Source organism: Danio aesculapii, chromosome 17, assembly GCF_903798145.1.
Source record: "Danio aesculapii chromosome 17, fDanAes4.1, whole genome shotgun sequence".
Lineage (NCBI taxonomy): Eukaryota > Metazoa > Chordata > Actinopteri > Cypriniformes > Danionidae > Danio > Danio aesculapii.
In genome coordinates this window covers 43941907-43967408 of record NC_079451.1, presented here as the reverse complement: position 1 = coordinate 43967408, position 25502 = coordinate 43941907, and the positions used below count along the sequence as shown (strand labels likewise).

At 36.7% G+C, this 25502-nt stretch overlaps 1 protein-coding gene across 1 annotated transcript in view; it reads left to right on the top strand.

Moving 5' to 3' along the window:
• The window catches only part of akap6 (A kinase (PRKA) anchor protein 6), a 324063-nt gene that overhangs the window by 172835 nt on the left and 125726 nt on the right, over positions 1–25502 (top strand). The window contains 2 exon segments of the mRNA XM_056476530.1: positions 5648–5781; positions 16095–16215. Of these exon segments, the coding sequence (XP_056332505.1) occupies positions 5648–5781; positions 16095–16215 (255 nt within the window).

The window sequence follows — 25502 nt, the reverse complement described above, 5'->3', positions numbered from 1 at the left end:
TCATGTCTGTGATTGTTTTCCTCCACTCCATGTTTTTTAAACAAAATCTGTAGACTTTTAGCAGCTTACGAAGGCAAATCAGTCTGCTCTGTTTATTTCTTGCCTGACGGGCCTTTAATACTTTACTGTTATTGACTTTTTTGTGTTCTTATTAGTAGTTCCCTTTAGTAAATACAAAAAATGTAGCGTTTGTTGTGGTTTTGTTTTGTTGTTTGTATTTAGTGTCTCAAATCAGGTCACGCATGTTGCTTCAGGTGAGTGTGGTACTTTGATTTTTATAGGTAGTTGGATGATTAACCATGGTGCTTGTAGGACTTTTACCAGTAAACAACCAATTAGCACACACTGGCAATGCCTTAGAATATTTGCCAAGCAATTTTAGAGATGAGCAAGGGCTCAAATATTCATCAGAAAAGCAAAGATCTGTTGTTGTTTCATTTGTTTTAATGTGCGCATCTCTTCCCGTCACTTTGCATGTTGATAGATATACACTACATAAACATAAACGTTTATTTAATTAAAAATACTGTAAGAAAATATGACTATCACATTCAATGGTCGCTATTTGATTTGATTCTGACTCAGAAGCTCTCAATTGATTCAGTTCGGTTGTTGATTAGATTCTCGATTGCTGATTTGGTTCCATTAAAACCAGTGGTGGAAAGAGTACTGAAAAATCGTACTTAAGTAAAAGTACTATTCGTATCATTAGAGTAAAAGTATCTGTTGTAAATATTACTCAAATTATGAGTAAAAGTACTGAAGAGTATTGAGTAGTGAGTATTTCTCTGGGGAAAGCTGATGGATTTCCATGTAATTTGTGGATTGTTAAATGTTACATTCTGTAGTGCATTTAGTTATTACCCAGCAGGCACATAACACCATATAACATTAATATTAGGTTAGATTTAGGTCCTGATGTCAGGTAACAAAAATTCAATGTCTAGCCAGCGTCTAAGGACAACGATATTTTAATAAATAATCAACGTCCAATAATGACGTCAAATGATGTTGATATTTGGTTGATTTTAGGTTTATGTTGGAAAGTGACCAATCCAAAGTCAAGCCAACATCTTAAGCCAACATCATATTGACGTCAAATACTGACGTTTATTCGTCAGGTACAGCAACCAATATCTAACGTCTGATAGATGTCATAGTAGTAACGTCCAAACAACATCAAGCTGTAACATCATTAGATGTTGATATTTGGATGATTTTAGGTTGGACGTTAGACATTGACGTTGCCCTAATGTTGGGTTCTGATGCCAACCCGATTTTCATTTCCAAATAAAATGCAAGGTCCCCATGAGGTTGGGGTACAATGCCAATCTGACGTCATGTTGACTTCTTGTACCTGCTGCGTGTTTAAGGCTGTTTCGGTCATTATGCAGTAAACAGCCATCATCTTCTCATCAGTGACATGCATCTAAATAGATTTTGGACATCTTCTTGGACACTTTTAATGCTTTCAAACAGTTTTCTGCAATTATAAATCGCACATGTCTTGAGGTAGTTCATTATGATGCGATTTACCTTCTATGTGCGATTTGATTGGACAGGAATCACAGGACTGATTTTTCTAATCCCCATAGACAAGCAAAAATAAAGTAGTGACTGCAGGTTGAAGGAAAGTAGTGGAGTAAAGTACTGATAATGCTCTATAAATGTACTGAAGTGAAAGTAAAAGTACACATTCTTAAAACTACTCAGTAAATTACAATTCCTGAGAAAAAGTAATTCCTGAGTATTTGTTTTTTGTTACTTTACACCACTGATTAAAACCGAATGTTGTTGCTATTTTTAAAAAATGAACAATGAATATAACACAAGTGAATCACTGAAAAGAAATTGAGAGCTACAGACCTGTATTCTCTCTTTATTTGAGGTATATCAATCAATCAATCAAACTTTATTTCTATAGCATCTAACTACAACCAAGGTTGACCAAAGTGCTTAACACCAGTAAAAACAAATTATACAACACAACTAAAAAGCGAACCATATAAAAACTATACCAGAAATATCAATAAAATACAGCAAAACAGTAAAACAGAGAAAAGTGTCAGTGCTACTATGCATTAAAAGCCATTTTGAACAAGTGGGTCTTAAGCTTGGCTTTAAAAAAAGGTACATAATAAGAGTATAGCTAAGTAATAAGAGAATTTCAAATGTACAGAATAAGTATAGTCAGAATAGATACTGTTTTTGTTTGCTCAGCGTTAGTAAAAACAGTAATGGTGTGTATATGTAAATCAGTCAAGTGTTTTTTTATTTGAATATAATTTAAATTGGGGGCGACACAGTGGCTCAGTGGTTAGCACTGTCGCCGCACAGCAAGAAAGTCTCTGGTTCGAATCCCGGCTTGGTCAGTTGGCATTTCTGTGTGGAGTTTGCATGTTCTCCCCACGTTTGGCGTGGGTTTCCTCGAGGTGTTCCGATTTTCCCCACAGTCCAAACACATGCGCTATGGATGAGTTGAATTTGCCATAGTTTATGTGTGTGATTGAGTGTGTATGGCTCTTTCCCAGTACTGGGTTGCAGCTGGAAGGGCATCCGCTGTGTAAAACATGTGCTGGATAAGTTGGCAGTTCATTCTGCTGTGGCGACCCCTGATGAATAAAGGGACTAAGCCGAAGGAAAATGAATAAATGAATGAATTTAAATTGGGATTCAAGTTCTGGTTCAACGCTTCAGACATCATCTGCTGATTTGATGCTCCAGGAATATTTCTTATTGTTATCAGTGTTGAAAACCGTTGTGCAGCTTTAATATTTTTCTTAATGGCTATTTATTTATGCATGTATTGATTTAATTCTTTAGAATGCAGCATTTATAAAGAAATTTGATATGTTTAGTAACTAATATGGCTTGACTGCTGCACTCAAATAAGAGATATGACAAAGAGACTAAGAGATATTCTGTTTGTTTAAACTACTTATTTAAATTGAGCAGAAACAACACAATTCTTGAGTTTTTTTGAAGGAACAACTTAACTGTTTTATGTCCAACCCACTTAAATTTGCAAAAACTAGTAATTTAACATACGCCACAGCCATATCACTCTGCAGCCCAAGACTGGTAACTCACTCAAGCTTAGCAGGGCTGAGCCTTATTAGTACCTGGATGGGAGACCACATGGGAAAATTAGGTTGCTGTTAAAAGTGCTGTTAACACCAGCAGGGGACACTATACTGTCAGTGAGCGCCGTCTATCCGATGAGACTCTCTGTGGTCATTAAAAATCCCATGGCACTTCTCGTAAAGAGTAGGGGTGTAACCCCGGTGTCCTTGCCAAATTCCCTTCATCAGCCCTTAGACATCATAGCCTCCCAATCATCCCCATCCACCGAATTGGCTCTATCACTGTCTCTCCACTCTCCCTATAGCTGGTGTGTGGAGAGTGCACTGACGCCGTTGTCCCGTGGCTGCCATCACATCATCCAACTGCACACTGCTGGTGGTGTGGAGAGACCCCCCCCCCGCCTTCCCCATGATTGTGAAGCGCTTTGGGTGTAACAATAAATGCGATATATAAATGCACATTACATTACATCTTAATTCCTTCATGCCGACCGAACACACGTTTGTGTGGAACCAAGCGTTGTTTACAGTGCACATTTACATTTAGTCATTTACCAGATGCTTTTGTCCAAAGCTAGTTTTGGCTAATTTATTTTTTCTCAATGTATACTTTATCCTTTTTCCATCTTTTTCTCGAAAAATATTGAACTCAGAAACTGGATTTTTTGTAAACGAATTAGAAATAAATAGCAAGTAAAACCTTAGTTCTAAAAGAATTTGTTATAAAATATTTGCAGCTTCTAGTTTGCGTATATGTCTGTTGATAAAGTGCGGTGAATACAGTCTGTCGTGTTACAGGAAGTGATGATGGCCTTACTTTCAGCTCGTGATTGACAGTAAAAACACACGGTGCGTCTCTGAAGTTGTGAAGCTGACAGAGGCGTGTAAACAAAAGGGGCCAAAATGACTCGATTCAGCAGATTTTACTGACATCTGAGCCTCGGTCTCACTCGAGGGACAGAAGTAAGCGTTCATCAGATGATTGAATTCACATTGATTCCTGCCATATTAGCAGTTTAAAGCAAGACCTATTTTGACGGCACAAGAGAGGGAGAGGGAGAGAGAGAGACGACGACGCGAGAGGTTTTTGAATGATTCTCTTTGAAATAAGAATACGTGAGATTCACATGCAAATCCCTTCTGCCTGCGTAAACGTAAGAAATCCAGCCTAACTATAGCATGTACGGAGGTTATACAGATGCGGCTGTTAGCGCACGGGCGACGTGCCATAGGAAAATTAATTAAGCAATGCTTCGCTTTTAAGTCAGAGGCTTACACGTGTTTTTTCTTTGGTTGACATTGTCTGCCTTGAGATTATGAAAGCTTAACCTTTATCTCAGACACTGATTGCATTGCATTGTGGGAACGGGCTCTGCGTACATTATGGCAAACGCTCATCAATAGCCCGATTTCTCCTGTCTGATGAGTGTAGGTTTATGTGCATGATATTGACATTTTTTTTTCATGTTCACCCATGGGAGCCGCATCTTCCAGCAGCTCAGACGTATACATTTATAGATTTCTAATACATTCCAGCTTGGCGTTTTTTAATACAGATGGGTAATTCTGGTGGGTTTTAGCCATGGTGGAGAGATCAATGCAAATGCATCTTACCCACAAGCCACAGGAGAGGCGAATCTCCATCACGACAATGTCCTCGACTCCAAAACCGAAGTGGCGTGCTGGGCCGAACCGGCCTTAGACTCAAGGTGGCTGGCAGAAATTGCTTTTGTCGGAGGTGGGCATCGGTTTATTATTGTGTGTGTAAGCTTCTCCGCTGGGATCGAGTAATTAGGATCCTGACATGGCATCGGCGAGCCAGCCGAGTGAATCAAAAATGAAGGCAAATGAAAGCAAATTCCTCCGAGGAGGGAGAGGAGAAGTCTGCGCGCTCGTGCCGCTAATTTTCCACAGCTCCTAGTTAGGTTCATTTCATTCCTCCCAAATGAGCAAAGCGCACCCGAGCCCCGGCGTTTGATGCCCGCCCAATAAATGGAATGAAAAAGCGACACATCTTTCTGTTGATTTTCTTGTTTATTATCAAGGGTAGCTTTGATTGAGGAGCAGTTTGCATTCATGGAATCGTCTGACCTTTCTGGAGGCATCTGCCGAGCAGGCGGCGGGCGAGAACGCGCTTCATAAAGTGTTGAGAAATGAGCAAAAAATCAAAGCCGTCTGTTGGAGCTTTTTATTGGCTCGCTCATTCATCGGCTCGCATTTTGCACAATAACTGATCTCCGTCAAGCCAATGTAGCCAATTTTCTCAAGCACCGAGGAGAGATACATATTTTTTCCATCTGATTTGAAAAAAGCTTGTACAAGTGCTTCCTAATCGCTACTGAAAACCAACGCTCACCGCTGCTCGCTCCAATGGAAGCACGCCAGTTTCATTGTTGCCATATTGATTTGGCTAAATGCAACGAGTCTGAATTGGTTTAATAGTTTCGCAAGTTTATTATGTTTTAATAGTTCTTGAAGTCGGATCAATGGCGTCGAGGTGATTGTTTTCCAAGGGGTTGCTGAAATTATAACGATTCCTTCTCTGGGTTTGTTTTTGGTGTCAGCAGGTGGAGGTCCAGCAGAGCCATCGAGAGGCCCAGAAAGACATTCTGGATCAGATGAGAGGGAAACTTCAGAGTCAACAGTTGTGGTCCGGCAGCAGAGGTGTCGACATCAGTCTCATGTCCAAGACTAACAGGTACGATGAGAAATGTGTTTGATCGATACCTAATGAAAGCTGAAAACTCATTTAGGTTTTTATGCTAAGCATCACGTATAGTTGAAGGCGAAATTGTTAGCCCTCCTGTGAAAAAATGACTGAAATAACACACTTTTAGCAGTTTTAGGGGGGACAGGTTAATTGTATAAATTCAACTATTATTATTTCCTTTATTTAGCCAGGAGATCACATTGAGACAGTACTGTCTCTTCTTCCAGTGAGTCCTGGTCAAGACGCCAGGCAGCACAGAAAGTTTCACATAAAAATCGCAAAAAACAATACCACAAAATTACTAAATCACCGTTCATAAAAAGGTCAGATCATAAAAAACAATTACAGGTATCCTCCAAGAGCTTGTTCAGAAGATGTTTAAAAGTACTCAGAGTTGGAAGTGTGTCAAGATTAAGCTGATTCCAAGCCAAGTCATTCCAAGCCCTTGGAGCATAAAAGGAAAAAGCAGGTTCTGACATTATCCTTGGGACTGTTAAACGAATACAGGAACCAGATCTAGTGTGCTGGTTATATATGTGAAATGTTAACAAATTAGAAAGATAGGATGGTAGTTTACCTAAGAGAGCCTTTAAAGTAAGTAAGTACAAATGTAATTTTCTCCTTTGATTTAAAGACAACCAATCTAAGAGATCGTACAAAATACAGTGATGCGTCCGTGAGTCTGCGCCTGTGACAAAGTGTATTTCTGCATGATAAACAGAATCTAGTTTTCTGAGTAGCGGCTGCGTGCATATATAAATGATCACCATAATCAATTATAGACAAAAATGTAATTTCTACAAATTTCTTACGGGCCTTATAAGGAAAACCAGTTTTTTGACCAGCATAAGAAACCTAATTTTGGCCTAAGCTTTTTCAATAACTTGTCAATGTGTATATCAAAGGTTAATCTCTCGTCAATCCAATCTTATTTATAAGAGCTAACTCTTTCTCTTTGTACACCATTCGAAGATGTAATTGTCTGGTCTGTTACCTTAGCGCGGCCAGAAACTTGTCCAACTTGTTGCGCTTTTCCTGGAGGTCAAGATGGATCAACTAGTTTTTCCATCATTTCATTATTGGACCTAATTGGGCTCAAAATGATACGATTAAATTGACGCCATCATTACAGTCCTATGTTATGTACAATCATTAAAGATTGAGGACGCCTCCAGACCTGAATGATACAGAAATTCAATAGTGCTGGCAGCTCATTAGCCGGTTTTTGAACCATAATTTACATGGCTAAACCAGACAATATATTGCTAAGCTGCTAAAAATGATGATAAAAGTTATTTAGGTGAACTTTTTCGGCTATAGAGATTGTCAGAGAAGAGATTACAGAGCGATATTGTGTAAATAAATAATAATTTTATTATTCTGTATGTTAGGGGAAAAATAAAGGTTTTAACTTGACTTTGACTTGGATGCAAACCACAATGAAATGATGAAATTTTAAAATAGACTGAAATAGACTCCTTAATGACTATGGTAATTGTATTTTTTAATTAAAGGATATATATATATATATATATATATATATATATATATATATATATATATATATATATATATATATATATATATATGGCAAAAGTGTCAAAAGGTAGATTTTTCAGATGAATCATCTGTTGAACTGCACCCTAATCATTACAAACACTGCAGAAGACCTATTGGAACCCACAAGATTCTCACAGAAAGAGAGCGTGCAAGAGATCTGCAGAGTGGATCAGAACATCAACAGCCTGAGGTATCAATCAAATCCTTCGCTAAAAGGGATAGTTCACCCAAAAATCTTTCTTTTTGGCTTAGTCACTTTATTAATCTGGGGTCGACACAGCTGAATGAACCGCCCACTTATCCAGCATATGTTTTACGCAGCGGATGCCCTTCCTCTGCAACCCATCATTAAGAAACACCCATACACTCTCATTCACACCCTACCAACAATTTAGCTTATCCAATTCACCTATAGCGCATGTCTTTGGACTTGTGGGGAACACCGGAGCACCCGGAGGAAACCCACGCCAACACAGGAAGAACATGCAAACTCCACACAGAAATGCCAACTGACCTAGCCGAGGCTCGAACCAGCAACCTTCTTGTTGTGAGGTGACAGCGCTACCCATCACACCGCTTTTTCTGAAAACAGAAGAAGATATTTTAAAGCATGTTAGAAACCTATAACCATTGGCTGCCATAGTGGAAAACACAATACAAATGCAAGTCAATGGTTACAGGTTTTCAACCTTTCTTTATTTCAAGAGTTCACACTTAGCTGATGATTGATTATAAAGCTTGTTTGGCATGCTGTCCCGGGAGAGAGCCCTGAGCTCATAAGATCCTCGAGCCCGGGGCTCCCTCTCGTTTGCAGGACGAGAGGGGAGTTTGAGCTCAGGTAGATCTTGAGAACTCCCCTGCTGTAGTAGCTAATGAACAGCCAGTGATTGCTCTTAACAGATAACTACTTACTGGGAGCATGTCTATGGTGCCGATTTGGATTAGTCAATTAACTTATGTTGCATGTTTTTGGATGGTGGGAGGAAACTGGGGAACCCGGGGTAAACCCATGTGAGCACGGGGAGAACATGTAGACTCCACACAGAAAAGTCGGCTGGCTTGATAAGGACTACAACCAGTGACGTTCTTGCTGTGAGGCAACAGTGCTAACCACTCGGCCACCGTGCCACCCATCTAGGATAGGAGGAGTAGTAGGGGTGGAAGGGGGTATTCTTCGAAACGAAGTGATCCTGTGATTTGGAACTTAGGGTTTTTATAGTGGCTTAGGAATTGTCTGATTGGTGAATAATAATTGGATTAAGCAGGACTAGCCGCAAGCAATCACAATGCATGTAATCCTCTCGAAATTAGTTTATAAATAAAATTCACTTGTGTTCAACAGAATATTGAAACTCGAACAGTTTAAAAAAAAGTGAAGGAGTAAATAATGACAGAATTTTCATTTTTGGGTCTTTAAGAGCTTTCAAGTATTGCTGTTCTGCCTTACTACATTAACAACTGTCTGAAATACATCTTAGTTTATTTATATTTTGCCATGGGTGTTTTGTTTTCACAAATACCTTTTATTTTTTATCAATACTTAGGAAATTAGGATAATTTCAAGCACTTGAAATTGTAACCTTTCTTTAATTCTATACTCTCATCATTCTATACTCTCAGATTCCTCATCTAATTACTTTCCTAAAATAACTAATCTTTTTATTGGTGAACCATTAGTCTGTCTCTAAAAGTCCTAAACATTAACCGTCCGGACTGCACTCTTTTTGGTTTGGCTTTGAATCAAACATCGTTTTAATCCTTTTAAGCTTCTCGCTGTAATGATTTATTTTGCAGTAAAAAAAAAAAAGAACCCCATAATGATCCTTTGAATTTTAATGATAAGCCGCCTGCTCAAGGATTCATTGTTTTGACTCTTTGGCCCTTACCTTTGCATGGAAAAACACGTCTTAAGGGAGGCGCTGTCCAATTCGATGCCTCTCCCAGCATCCCCTCTCACCGCATAGAAACACGGGACGCCTGCCATTCAGGAATCAAAAGCCCCTCAACAGGAGAGGAACACAACAAAAAGGAGATGTTACGTCCCTGCATTAGGCGCCAGGGATTAGCACCATAAATTAAAGAGCTCTTTCTATAAAACTGTCAGTTCGTATGAGATGTGAGGAGTGTCAATACAGCGCGGCTGAGGGCGAGTGCTGATGAATTGGAAAAACCTCCCCCTTTAGGAAAGGTGCAGCAGTGTTGAGTGCGGGGCAACACTGATGTTAAACGGATTTGAAAAGAAAGAAAGACGGAGAGGCATCCATTTCTGTCTCACAGGAGTGTCAGAGCTGTGTTGACCCCGAGGAGACGCTTTCAAGTGGCTAACGGCTAATTCCTGTCGACAGAACCACTGCATGAGCGGCTGCTGAGATCTGAGGAACTGTGGAGGAAACATTGAGAGTAAAAAAAAAACACTAGATGGGAATAAGGAATTGCGGTTTTCTTTACTTTTTTTTCTCAGTGTTGTCGTATTCTTGAAAATAGCATATTAACTAAACTTTGTCATTCGAGACGGAATTTTATTTTAATTTTTTTCAGAAAATACTTTTGTCTTAGTTTTGTATTATTATTATTATACATATTATACATATTATTATACATATTATTATTATTATTATTATTATTATTATTATTATTATTATTATTATTATTGTTATTACTATTATTATATTTGTAATTATTGTGATTATGATTATTTTATTATTATTATTATTATTAATAATAATAATAATAATAATAATAATAATAATAATACTAATACTAATAATAATAATAATAATAACAATAATAATAATAATAATAATAATATTCTTTACTATTATTATTATTATTATTATTATATTTTTAATTATTATTATTATTATTTTATTATTATTATTATTATTGTTATTAATAATAATTATTGTTTTATTATTAAACATGTTATTATTAATAATATCATTAATATTATTATTATTGTTGTTAATAATATTTTATTACCATTATTATTATTATTTATTATTATTTATTATTATTATTATTATTATTATTATTATTATTATTATTATTATTATTATTATTATTATTATTATTATTATTGCGACACAGTGGCTCAGTGGTTAGCACTGTCACTTCACAGCAGGAAGGTCGCTGGTTTGAGTCCCAGCTGGGCCAGTTGGCATTTCTGTGTGGAGTTTGCATGTTCTCCCTGTGTTGGCATGGGTTTCCTCCGGGTGCTCCAGTTTCCCCACAGTCCAAAGACTTGCGCTATAGGTGAATTGAATAAACTAAATTGGCCGTAGTGTATGTGTGTGAATATGGGTGTTTCCAAGTACTGGGTTGCAGCTGGAAGAGCATCTGCTATGTAAAAACATATGCTGGATAAGTTGGCGGTTCATTTCGCTGTGGTGAACCTTGATGAATAAAGGGACTAAGCTGAAGGAAAATTAATAAAAGTATTATTATTATTATTATTATTATTATTATTATTATTATTATTAGATTGCTGTGGTTATGTAGTTATATCATTTTACAAATACACAAAAAAACATAATATTCATAATATAATAAAATGATATGATATTTTTGAATAGTGCTTTATTATCATGGGATCTAATAACCGCTAAGCAAATATATATAATGTTTATAATATAACAAAATGGTTTTATAATAAGTAACTCAGTCTAATATAACACAATGAACATGTAATATCATAAATGATGCATTAAAGTACATTTTCAGATGTAATACAGTAATGATTTTTGTTGGAAAGAAAATGTGCATTATCTTGATTACACTGGAAAAAACCTAATTATTATTATTTGTATTATTTTTATTATATTTATTATTTTATTATTCATTCATTCATTCATTCAATCATTCATTTGTTCCCTCATTTAACATAAAATAAACATTTAACTTGCTTTTATTATTTTGGCGATGACCCATTTTAGAAATTCAGCCAAGTGCATGCTTCAGTTTTCAAAAGAGTTTGAGAGGAAAGGATGTACAATTGTTCTGCTCACGAACCAAAGCGAGCAGCAGAAAATGATGCTGACATAACAATTTCCCATGATGCACGTTTGCTAAATGGATCTTACAGTTTTTTTCTCCCGCTTGTTTTTTGTTATTCGTTGTTAATGTTGTTTGGATGCCCCGAGAGCTTGTTTTACAAGCATTTAGATTTATGTTAGTGCGGAAAAAAAGAGTGCAAAAAACAATACGGTATGCAAGAATACAGAAAGATGCTGTTTAACTCACAAACGGCATATTGAGTTTTAATATCCGTCGAAGAACGCAGAGCCTGAGGGAGTCTTCACACTTCCGCCGCACACGTCTGACTCTTTCTAATTTGCTGTCTTTGCCGTTTTGTTCTGATCAATGTCTTGCGTACAAACACGGCTCAAATTTTCACATACTCCCTGATGTCGTTTTGTTTAATCAGCGCCTGCTTGGAAATGCTAATTTTGCAGCAGCATCCTTGTTGAAATTTCATACGCGCGAGCATTCGATGGAGCGCTCCTGTTTCTTTTGTGTCTGCTCTGAATTGAAATAAAAACGGAAATGTTGACTTTCCTCTCGCAACCCCTGTTTGATCGTTATTTGTGTAATCTCATTCATAGTTTTTCTTCTTCGGGGACAAGAGGACCGCTTGTAAAAGCAAGAAAAAAAAAGCTGCTCGTTTGACAGAACTGTCAAAGCGCTCAAAAGCTGTGCAAATTCAACAAAACAATTTCCCCACTAATGTTTCTAAACATGTGGGCCTCCTGCTGAGACACAAATCTAAGCAAAGCTCAGCCGCTAATATGTTTGTTTGTGCGTCTGTGTTGATGGTATGAGTGCACTTCTATACTGTATTGCCGCTATATATGCTACTTGGGCTGTCATGCTCCAAAAGTGGTAACACAACATTAAATTTGAAGATCATTAAATTAAGAAAATTATGTTTTTGTGTGTGTATTTCTGTTGTTCAGTCAACGCTGAAAAGTGGTATTTACAGTATGGTGCAATAAATGAATTGTGTTCTTGGGAAGGACTTGTGTTACAACAAACAGTACATAGCTCTAAAATGACATATAGAATAAAATATTGCATAAATTTGCATTCATTTGATCAACAAAAATATGGTTGCCACGGTTAAAACATATTTATGCAAAAAATATTTAAAACTTTCTTGCTAACCAGTTTTAAAATGTAATTAATCATGTGATAAAAAGCTAAATTTTCATTCTTATTACCTAAAAGGGTCATGGATTAAAGATCCAACATTTCCTTGATCTTCTGACATATAAGAGCTCACAGTATTATAAAAACTTCCTGTAAGTTTCCGAACTCTACGGTCAGTGGTTACTTTAAAATTACTTAAATTGAAGGCCGTCTGACAAAACAACAGGTTCTGGAATTTTCTATTTTATGATGTCATAGGGTGAATAAGCTCCGCCTACGTAGAAGATTGATGCCCATTACTACTTTACTGCCTGTTTAGCCCTGTTATTATGCAAAACTGTCAGCCAATCAGAGCAGTGGGCATTTGCTTCTAAGTCTACAATTGGTCATTCAAACAAAACGTTCTGATGAGGTCAAAAACAGCACAGAAAATAGTCAGTTCTTGATTGTGATGTAGATATGAAGTGAAAACCTTGATAACATTATGAGTTCACAAACGAAGCAATTTCCCACTAATGTTTCTAAACATGTGGTCCTTCTGCTGAGGTTTAAATCCAAGCAAAGCTCATGTGCTAATATGTTTGTTTGTGCAAATGTGTTGATGTTTTGGTATGAGTGCACCGCTATACTGCATTGCCGCTATAGTATGCTACTTCTACTTTATACTGGAAACTTGGGCTGTCATGCTCCAAACGTGGCAAACACAACATTAACATATCAAAAACATAGTTTGAAGACCATAAAATTAAGAAAAGTCCTTTTTTGCGTGTTTATTTTTGTTTTTCAAAGCTGAAAAGTGGTATTTACAATATGGTGCAATAAATGAATTGTGTTCCTGGGAAGGACTTGTGTCACACAGCATACGCAGCTCTAATAATGACATGTAGTCCAGCAAAATATTGCTTAAATTTGCATTAATTTGATTAACAAAAATAGGGTAGCCTATTAAAACATATTTGTGCAAAATAATATTTTATACGTTTTTGTAAAAATATTTAAAAAATGTAATTAATCATGTGATAAAAAGCTAAATTTTCATCATTATTACTTAAAGGGGTCATAAACTTAAGACCCAACATTTCCTTGATCTTCTGACATATAAGAGCTTACAGTATTATAGAAACTTCCTGTAAGTTTCAGAACTCTACCCTTAGTGGTTACTTTAAAATGAGCTCATAATGAAGGCCATCTGACAAAACCACAGGTTCTGAAATCTTCTACCTTTTGATGTCATAGACTGGATAAGCTCCGCCTACATAGAAGATTTATGCCCCAAACCACTTTACTGCCTGTTTAGCCCTGTTAATATGCAAAACTGTGAGCCAATCAAGGCAAGGGACCGTTTTCTTCTAAATCTACAATTGGCCATTCAAACAGAGCGTTCTGATGAGGTCAAAAATGGCACAGAATATAAATCAGTTCTTAATTGTGATGTATTATTTATGATTTCTGAACATTATAAGTTCACTAACAAAACAATTTTCCCACTAATGTTTCTAAACTTGTGGGCCTCCTGCTGAGGCGCAAATCTAAGCAAAGCTCAGGCGCTAATATGTTTGTTGGTGCGTCTGTGTTGATGTTCTGTTATGAGTGTGCCGATATACTATGCACATACAGTAATCCGAATGCAGTTGAATATCATTTAATGCACTTAAGCTGATGGCAGATTTGGACAACAGGGAGGTGAAGTCATGTTCAATACAGAACAAACCACTGCTGTCCAATAACTTGCCTAGTTAACCTCACTTGTCTAGTAATCCTAATTAGCCTTCATGTTGCACTTTTAAGCTGAATACTTTTTTACTTAGGCTGTCATACTCTAAAAGTGGCAAAGGCAACATTAAAATATCAAACAGAAACACTGCAGTAAGCCTCTGCACTGGTCAGGTCTATAGCATGCATGGATGTTGGTTTATAAGTGATTTGTTTTTCAAATGTTTGCTGAATCGTAGGCTGACTGGTACTGTAGCTTTTGATGGGGAGGGTCCTTTACTTCTGGAGATACTGTTACCTTAAAAAACTAAATAAAATAATCATTAAAAACATATAAAGAATATTATGTCTTAGGAACGGTATAACAGAAAATCTTTGCGGCTTTAAAACCTTGACTTCTCCAAACCACCCGACACACAACGTCATAAGACAATAATATACAGTAGGGTTAGATTTAGGTCCAAGGACAATGTCATTTTGATGTCCAATAACGACGTGAAATTACGTTGATATTTGGTTGATTTTAGGTTGTGTTGGATAGTGACCAAAATCCAACGTCAAACTAACATCTAAAACCAACATCATATTGAAGTCAAGTACTGACATTTATCCATTAGATATGGCAAATAAAATTCAACATCTGATAGACGTCATAGTGGTAGTGGTCTCGCAACCCTAGTTTGATCATTATATATACTGTAGGATGGATTGCAAAGGCAAGAAGAGAAAAAAAAAATGCTCAGAACTGTCAAAGCACTCAAAAGCTGTGCAAATTCAACAAAACAATTTCCCCACTAATGTTTCTAAACATGTAGGCCTCCTGCTGAGACACAAATCTAAGCAAAGCTCAGCCGCTAATATGTTTGTTTGTGCGTCTGTGTTGATGGTCTGTTATGAGTGCACCACATTCAATACACATAAGGCAGGTATAAGATTTTGATGGTATGATTACTTTCTATAAAAATATCACGGTATTACAGTATTGTGATTACTGCTCAGAAATCTGTTCCCTTTAAATGTCTGAGGAAAAAACTACTTTTTTTCCTCTTTGAACACAATATATTTTATTTTAAGAAACATGTCAGGCTAAATAAATAAAATAAATCATTGACTTCTGTCTTCATTAGTTTAAAAACTCCGATTTTTATAACTTAAATAAGCAACTTTGGATTTTTTCTTTAGATATACAGTAACCCAGTGTTTCTCAACCACATTCCTGGAGGACCACCAGCTCTGCAGATTTCCATGTCTCCTTAACCAAACACACCTGATTTGGATCATCAGCTCATTAGCAGAGTCTGAAAGACTTGTAATGGGTGTGACAGACAAAGGAGACATCCAAAACATGCAGTGTTGGTGGGTCTCCAGGATCGTGGTTGAGAAACACGGGGAGGGTCTTTTTCTGCTGGAGACACCGTTGCCTTAAAAAACTAAATAAAATAGTAAATAAAAATAGTTGTAAAAAACATGTTAAAAACATGTCTTAGGAATGGTATAACAGAACATTTGTACGGTTTTAAAACCTTGACTTTTCCAAACCTGTTATTATTGTCCCATGCCTACTCCACATACAGTCATCTGAATGCTGTTGAAAATTCTTTAATGCGCTGGAGCTGACGGCAGCTTTGAGCAAGAGGGAGGTGAAGTCATGTTTAATTAAGACGCTGAGCCTCACGAGCCGTCACTCAGAGCGCAGGTTAAAGATCCCCCGTGCTCCCCGACTCTTTTCACACTTCACATGCCCACAACGCACTGCGCCTCGGTGCACCGGCCGCTAACGGGCCAGTGTAATTACCTCCGCTTGTCAAATATTCACCCAGTAAAATATGTCCGTACAGCGTCTCCGCAGACCTCACCTAAAACCTCTCTCTCTTTTCTCTCAGCCTATCAGAGTTTGAGGCAGAGTACCAGGAGCTCTGGGATTGGTTGGTGGACATGGAATCCATCGTGACGGACAGCCATGATCTGATGATGTCAGAGGAGCAGCAGCATCACCTCTATAAGGTAAGTGGGCTTTGTGTGTTTAAAGTCCGCATTAATTGGACGCTGGGATCGTTTTGCTTTTCGTATTGTGACACAGTTCCTAGAAAATATAAACATTAAATGAGAAAACAGTGGGCGTGTCTTGTTTTTCTTCACTGTGAGCTGATTGGATGTAGTAAAATAGGCATTTCATTCAGAAAGATCAGGAAAGGGGTTTGGGGAGAGTTATTACAACTTAACAGACACCTCCTCCTCCTCACCATTTCTGTTTGTTGTCAAAACTGACAGTTAAAGGGGCATGGTTAAGTATGTTAGCCACGCCCAAAACCTCAGACAAACGTAATCTGAGAATTGAACTGAAAACAAACAGGAAGTGCATTTTCAATTAAAGATTACAAGGGCAAACCTTTTTTTCCTTAATGACATGCACAGGTGAAATGTTCAGCAATGTGAGCTAACAAAATCATATGGTTAGTTTTGATTTCATGCGTACTTTAAAGCTGCTATGTAAGTTGACTCATTGACTTGACTTTGTAAGTGCTGGCATGATATTAATATTTAAATGTTTACATCTGGGATAGGTGTGAAAAATACAACGTTGATTTAGATAAGAGACCAAATGAAAGGGATGGTTTGGTTTATTTGCTATGTGAAGTGTATTTAGAAACTAATTTCAAGAGGATCACATGCTTATGATTGCTAGCGGCTGGATCCACATTGTCCAATTCTCAATGCACCAATCAGACGACTCCTAAGCTACTACAAATACCCAGGGTTATGTACCACTGCTATCTTCGTTTTGAAGAATCCCCCCTTCCACCCCTACTCCTCCTCCTTCCTAGATGGTTGACACGGTGGCCCAGTGCTTAGCACTGTTGCCTCACAGCAAGAACGTCTCTGGTTCCAGGCTTTACCAAACCAGCTGACGTTTCTGTGCGGAGGTTTCTCCCCGTTCTTCCCGTGCTCACGTGGGTTCCCCCAGGGTTCCTCGGTTTCCTCCCACCGTCCAAAAACATGCAACATAAATTAATTGACTAATCCAAATCGGCACTATAGACATGCTCCTAGTAAGTAGTTATCTGTTAAGAGCAATCACTATCTGTTCATTAGCTACTACAGCAGGGGAGTTCTCGAGATCTACCTGAGCTCAAACTCTCCTCTCGCCCTGCAAATGGGAGGGAGCCCCGGGCTCGAGGATCTTATGAGCTCAGGGCTCTCTCCCGGGACAGCATGCCGAACAGGTTTTATAATCAATCATCAGCTAAGTGTGAACTCATTAGCTAAGTGTGAAATGCAGTTAAAAACAAAAGGATTATTATTATATACATTTTTTCAAATATTTCTCAAATCATTTTTAACAGAGCATGGACATATTCACAGTATTACCTATGGCATTTTTTCCTCTGGAGAAAATCTTGTTTGTTTTAACTTGGCTTTAATAAAATCAGTTTTTGTATTATTATTATTATTATTATTATTATTATTATTATTATTATTATTATTATTATTATTATTATTATTATTATTATTATTATTATTATTATTATTATTATTATTTTAAAGGTCAATATTATTCACCCTTTTAAGATTTTTGGCTACAGAGCAAACTACTGCTGTCCAATAACTTGTCTAGTTAAACTAACTTGTCTAGTAATCTTAATTAGCCTTCAAATTGCACTTTAAGCTGAATACTTTGTATTGGAAAATTTGGCTGTCCTGCTCTAAAAGTGGCAAACACAACACCAAAAAAATCAAAAACATAAAATATTGTCCATAAAAGTATAATCATTAATCATGAGCACAAAGGTATTGTAATTTAATAAACAGCACAGAAAATAGTCAGTTCTTAAATGTGATGTATTTATGATGTAAAGATCTTGATAACATTTTAAGTTCACAAACAAAACAATTTCCCCACTAATGTTTCTGAACATGTGGGCCTCCTGCTGAGGACTTGTGTCACACAGCATACGTAGCTCTAAAACTGATACGAAGTGCAGGAAAATATTGCATAAAATTTGCATTCATTCGATCAACAAAAATATGGTAGCCTATTAAAAATATTTGTGCAAAAATACTTAAGACGTTTTTGTAAAAATATTTTTAAATGTAATGAATCGTGATAAAAAGCAAAATTTTCATCATTATTACCTTAAGGGGTCATGAACTAAGTATCCAACATTTCCTTGATGTTCTGACATATAAGAGCTCACAGTATTAAAAAAACATCCTGTACGTTTCAGAACTCTACCTTTAGTGGTTACTTTAAAATCAGCTTATAATTAAAGCCATCTGACAAAAAAACTGGAATCTTCTGCTTTATGATGTCATAGGCTGAATAAGCTCCGCCTACACAGAAGATTGATGCCCATTTTTACATTACTGCCTGTTTATCCCTGTTATTATGCAAAACTTTCAGCCAATCAGAGCAGTGAGCGTTTACTTTAAGTCTATGATTGGCCATTCAAACAGAGCGTTCTGATGAGGTAAAAAACAGCACAGAAAATAGTCAGTTCTTGATTGCGATGTATTTTTATGTAAAGATCTTGATAACATTATAAATGGACCTCAGAAAACAGTTCAAAATTAAAAACTAATATACTTCATGACCCCTTTAACTCCTCAGTGTCACCTGATCATTCAGAAAACAGTCTAATATGTTGATTTGACTCTTAGACATGAAGCTATTAATGCATTTTTTCAGTGGCTTGGTTTCAAATTTCATTGCGCCAAATATCCCGTTCTCCATATTAAACCTGAAAATGTTCTGATTGGCTGCAATTGTTCTTGCTCTTTGTGGACAGATTGCTTCATCTTGAAAAAAAAATGCACAATTTGCTTCAGGGAGAGTGTCCACCTCACTTTGAATAAGAAATTGTCTCCTAAATCATGTATAGTTTTAATTTTTTTCCGCGTTCTTATCTGGAACTCTGAGCATATAACACAAAAATGTTAAATTATAGATTTATCAGTAATATTTCAAATGAGCCTTGACTTTTGATTCTCTTAAACCAATTTAGCGAAACCGCAGCCGAATATTACAATACTGCGAGTCGGCGATTAGATTGTCTTCCATTTCAATCTCAGCCGTCCCGTCACACGTTCTCCAGCCAGACTCGCTTTGTCATTTTAACACATTTCAGTAAAAGAAAGTTCATTTCAGAGAACGAGGGAAAGAGAAAGAGTGCAGAGTGGAGATAGTACCTCTCCCTGTTTACAGTCCATGAATTTTTATTAGTTCCAGATAAAGTGGCCTGTATTGTGTTAGGTCAATATGTTTGTTCGTGATTAAAACAAACTGATTTTGCTCCTCTGTATTGATTGCATGGCCACCCACCCTAATAAATATGTACTGTGCCTCCATGTTGGTTATCAGCTTTTTTTGTGGGGGTTATTCTGTGACGTGTTATCAACATGGTGGCAATTACAGGGGGGTTTGGGGTGGGGCTTGACCCCTCCTTAATAACACTTCATCCCCACTGACAGAAGTCAAAGCAAGGTTCATGGCGAGGTATCTTAAATATTATTATTATTATTATTATTATTATTATTATTAGTATTATTATTAGTATTATTATTATTATTATTATTATATGCAAGATTTGTTTTGGGTTATAGTTTATGCTGATCTGAATCTTTAATAATAATAATAATAATAATAATAATAATAATAATAATAATAATAATAATAATAATAATAATAATAGTAATAATAATAATGATAATAAATAAATAAATATTCAAAAGTCAAAACAAGATTTCAGTTTTTTGTTATAGTTTAGGCTGATCTGAATCTTTAATAGTAATAATAAATAAATAAATAAATAAATAAATATTCACAAGTAAAAACAAGATTTTATTATTATTATTATTATAAAGTTATTTCATTATATGTAGAGTTATTGTATATAAATTCGGCCCCCCCATAATGGTTCATACGATTGTCAATACATGTTAGCTACCAGCTGAGTTGTGAGAAAATATTTAGTCGGTGGGCTGAAACCAGCAGATCTAGCCAACCAGCAGCCATCGAAAGTGTTTAGAGGACATTTTTTCCTGTGAATTAGGTGTTTGCTTCTACACAGACTAAACGTAAAGTCAAATTTGACTCTTACATGTTTACTCTGGGTCAGAATCCTGCCGTAAAAGACACTGAACTTGCAGTTAAGTCAAAATGATTAGCCCTCGATTTTTTTATTTTATTCTTTTCCTTTTGCTACTATTTTCCCAAATTATGTGTAACAGAGGAAGGTATTTTTCACAGTATTCCCTATAATATTTTTTCTTCGGGAGAAAGTCTTATTTTGTTTTATTTGGATAGAATAAAAGCACTTTTAATTTTCGAAAAAAACTATTTTAAGGTCAATATTATTAGCCCCCTTTTTAGCATTTTTTTGATTGTCTGCAGAACAAACCATTGTCATACAACGACTTACCTAATTACCCTAACTTGCCTAATTAACCCAGTTAAACCCTTACATTGCACTTAAAAATAGTATCTTTTAAAATATCTAGTAAAATATTCTGTACTGCCGTCATGGCAAAGATAACAGAAATCAGTTATTAGTAATTACTTATTAAAACTATTATGTTTAAAAATGTGTTAATATACAGGGAGATAATAATTCAGGAGGGCCAATAATTCTGACTTCAACTGTAAATAGGATAGATTAATAAATGAGATGTAATTTAATTAAATACAAAAATTTGGTTAACTGAGGCATGCATTACACAAACTACTGAACAAAAGACAAGAACCCCCAGATAGTCAATGTATAATTCGCACACTGGTTATCAGGCATCTACAGCACATTGGGTTGATCGAAAGAGAGGTGCATGTGTATGTGAACCGGCCCGGGACGCTGTGCTGTTTGTGGCAGTTTATGGCAGACAGGGGAGACAAAAGAGGGGGAGGCAGAAAGCCAGACTCGCCGGGAGGCAGAGGCCGTAAATCAGCCTCATTTAGGCTTTCTTTACCGGACTGATTCTGACACTTGCCTTCCTCCGATGGCTCCGAGCATATGGCATATTTCAAAAGAGCAGATTGTGAATCATAAAGAAATGAAATTAATAACCACCCCCCCTGCCTCGGACTGGAAACAGCGCCTAATGATGAGAGGAGTAACGGTGTGCCGGCGGGCCCTCGTCCTCCTCCTCCAGACCTGCGGAGGTCATGTTCAAGGTCACAACTAATCTCGGCGCTCATCGGTGCGCTGACCCTGCTATTAGTCATATCTTACAGTAAGAGACACCTGAGCAAAGATCTGCTCTTGCTCGTGTATGTTCTCAGATATATATTCTCATATGTATATTCTGCATCCACTGTAAAAATGCAGGGTTCCACACAATTTAGTTGTGTTATCCCAACACAAATCAGTTAAGATAACTAAACAAATTTAAGTGGAATTAAGTTGTCCCCCCAAAAATCTCAAGAATTGTGTTGGTTCGACTCATTTTAAATGTTTTTTAAGACTGCGATCTTAAAATCTATTGTTACACTGTAAAAATGTTGGGTTCTATACATTCTATATATGTTGAGACAATATGGAGAAATTAAAGGTGCTGTATGTAAATTGTTGACTCTTCAAATGCATAAAAATACCATAATATGTTTGCAGATATTTAAGAAACATGCTAAGTGAACATTGTTGTTTATCTGAAAAACAATGCTGAAGTCAGATATTCTGCTTTGAAAATGTGCTTTACTTGCTGGAACGCTGTCTTTGTTTTGGTCTTTTAACCTGCCCAATGCCAGTTTAGCCAATTAGATTTCAGTACCCCGGGTGGCCTTGATGTGATTCATTCAGTCAGGAAGGCTCTCAAAGCATGCGTCTGCACCCAAAAATGTGACCTTCAGTGAATAGCAGCCTCCGAAATGAGACACAGAAAAAGGTTATTAATTAGCACCCGGCACAAGACGTGTTTGTCCTCAGTTTGCCCCGACGTGTTTCTATTTTCAGACCAGCGAAACCTTAATTTTCTCATTTTCCGCCACGTTGTTTATCCATTTACGCCACTTTGTGGACTCATGGATGTTCCTGTCTAGAAAAGAGGTGTGTTAAGGTGCATTGTTGGTGCGTTGCTATTTTAAGGAACTAAAATAGAATGTGCAATTGACCAGCTGAAAACAGGTCTAAAGTCCAGCGCAGAGCGTGTTAGTTGTGTGCCTTAAAGCTTACACAATGCTTAAAACACGCAGCATGTACAGCAATACGCAAATATATTTATAAATGAAAAAGAATTAAAGGATTAAAATATTACAAAAATTATTATTTTCTACATAAATATAAAAACCACTGCCTTCATGTCTCTTCATCTCGGCTGGCTTTTTTCAGTTTATTCATGACAACTTGCTTTTGTATAATGTTATTATTATTAACATTATTATTATATATTATATTATATTATATTATTATATGCATATTTAAATTTGTTTTATTAAAAAACAAGCTTAGATTTGTCCACCTGACGGGTTTTGGACCACATAGGTGTGTTTGGATATAGCTTTGACCACACTTCATTATTGTTCATTTATTCGTCTGCTAGAAATTAGAGCTTAATTTACAAATAGTTTTTAAACAAATCTTTGAGCTTAAACAAAATTATTTATGTAGGCTAATGGATGTCTTCAGTGGGGTGTACAACACCTTTTCCTCATCCACGAAAGAGAGAAAGTGAAAGAGGCCGAATGGAGGAGGCTCATTCTTTATTCTTGCGCTGCAGATGGTCTGTTTAACTGGTTTCTCGATAGTGAAGCGTTCAGTTTTTCCACTTACAAAGTCCACCATGTAAATAGCAAACTTTCAAAAAGTTGCAAGAATATATGGACAGTTTTGACAAGAGAAATGTTTGGTCATCAGCTGGAGGCTTTGGGAAATCCAGGAGCTTTCCACTCCCAGCAACCGTCGCACCGAAAATAAGCTCCCCAAACTCTGCCGGAAGTTCCCTTTTATAGCTCTCCTTGACCAGCAGCCAATCAGTGCCTGTACCACATTAAAATGGGAGCCTATGGGATAACAGAAAACAACACAAGAAGGCAGGTGACATTGTAACCCTGCGTCCTAACAATACGCTATCTGACCAGATTTGCAGTGTTAAGCATTTTGCCTGTTTGCACCAGATAAAGCATGAAAATTTAATTTAGAAAGTTTAAACACAGCCATTCAGAAGCACAGAATAGTGCACTCACTGCACTCCTATGAAATGGTAAGGTTTATAATCTAATTAATACAAATGAAACCTCTTTAACAATATTGAATGTAGATGCTGAATCACTGATATGTTGTTGTATTTTTTTCAATTTCAAATGGTTTCTTTTATTTTCAAGATCTGAGGCGAATTATCTGCTGCTGCTTTCAGTGAATGGCAATAAATGTCATGTAAAGTAGCATTCAAACTAATACGTTTACATGGACATCAGTAATCAAATTAATTGCCCTAATCTGAAAAGGCATTAATTGCCCTAATCTGAAAGGTCATGCATGAAATGTTCCCCAATGAAAGTTAAAGTGCCAAACTCCAGTTAAAGTTGACAAATTAAAAATGAAACACTCGAAATTACATGAAACTCCGGAAACTCCGAACATTCCAAACGCAACTCATGTAAACAGCTTAATCTTAGAATTGTGTTAATTAGATTAAGGCAAATAATTCGATTACTGATGTCTTTGTAAATTAAGTGATTGTCAGTTTATCCTGTTGTTCAGCTGTAGGAAAAAAAAGTCATTTCTAAAATCTGAATTCGAGGTGTTATTTAGAACAAAAACTCCTTTTAATATGTAAAATATACCTTCTATCGTGTGCCGTTGCTTTTATTTAGAACACAATTCAAATTACCCTTAAATCAGCCTTTAGGCTTGATAGTCTGTTGGTGTCATCTATCTGGCAACCTGCGCTTACATGTGTTTTGGACCAGCAGTGCATATCCCTAGTTCAACACTAGGGGTCAAACTTACATACTGCACCTTTAAAATGATGAAGTAAATAAATAAACTGTGTGCATAATTATATAAAGATAAGTTACTTAAAATAAGAACTTAATATTTTTAGTTGCAACAGAAATACTTTACATTTTTAAGTCAAATCAACTTGTCACTTTTAAGGCACGGGCTTCATATATTTTTGAAGCGATTGGTAATATATAATAATCTCGCTCAGTATATTGTAACCAATACATAACCTTAGAAAAGCTTTCAGAGAGATTGCAGTAAACCGTACAGTTTCACCAAACTAGTTAGCAGCTTCTGTTGTCTGATCCTTTCATAAAGCAGCAGCTGATGTGTTTTTAGCACTTTCATCCAATTAACCTGTAGCTTCTCATCTTTGTTTTCTTCTTGTCAGGCATCAGTCAGACATTTGCTTGTTAACCGCTCGTGCGCTGGAAGCATCAGTGTGTGTACAGTTCGTTCTCTGCACCTTTAGCGCTCGCTGACATGCTGAATAGATCTTAGTCTAATCTAACACGCTCTAATGCGTTTGCTGATCAAAGCTAGCTCAGCCAAAGCGTCCACGTTTTTTTCCACTGCGCTGCCGCCCTGCAGATGTGTTCTCGGTTTGTTCGTTCAGCCCGTACCTTTGAGTGTTCAGGTTTTATGAGGCATTGTTGTCTGTCTTTATGCATGTGAAATCAAAAGATCTGATCATTTCTCTTTTCCCAGACGCAGCTTTAAAAGGTTTTTTTCCCCCTCACACATGACCTGTTTGGTTAAAGCTGCACGATCTGTCAGAATAAAGTGTGAAGTACAAATTCATTTGCTTTTTGGTCACTTGATCGTGTCTGATTTGATGGATCGTGTGGCGTTTTGTGTAGATTTTGTGGTTTATGAATGAGGCTTTACATTTAATGAGGGAAAGTTGTGTGGATCTCAGTCTAATTTGCGTATTAAAAACGTGCAAGACTCAAAAAATGCTGGGCTGCATAGAATGCGTTGGAAATGTATAGAATGCATCAAATCGAATGTCAAAGTATGAAATGACTGCTACTTGATACATTGCCTAGTCGTTCTATAGAATGCAGAGTTGCCGTGCGGCAAATTATGTACCTTTATTGTAAGACAAGCGTATTGCCGGTATAAGGTTCCACTACAACATTACAGACAATACATTAACAAATACCTCAGTCTCAGTTCTGCTGTCTTTGTTTTTCTGGTAAGAACATCATATGCTTTATATCTTATTCCTTCCACTTTAAAATATGTAATGGTCAATAAAGGCTTTTGTTGTGGTCTTGTGACCCTTTGCCTAAATGATACTTGTCATTCTATATAATGCCTAGGAATTGTGTAGAATGCAGGAAAAGTGTGCAACAT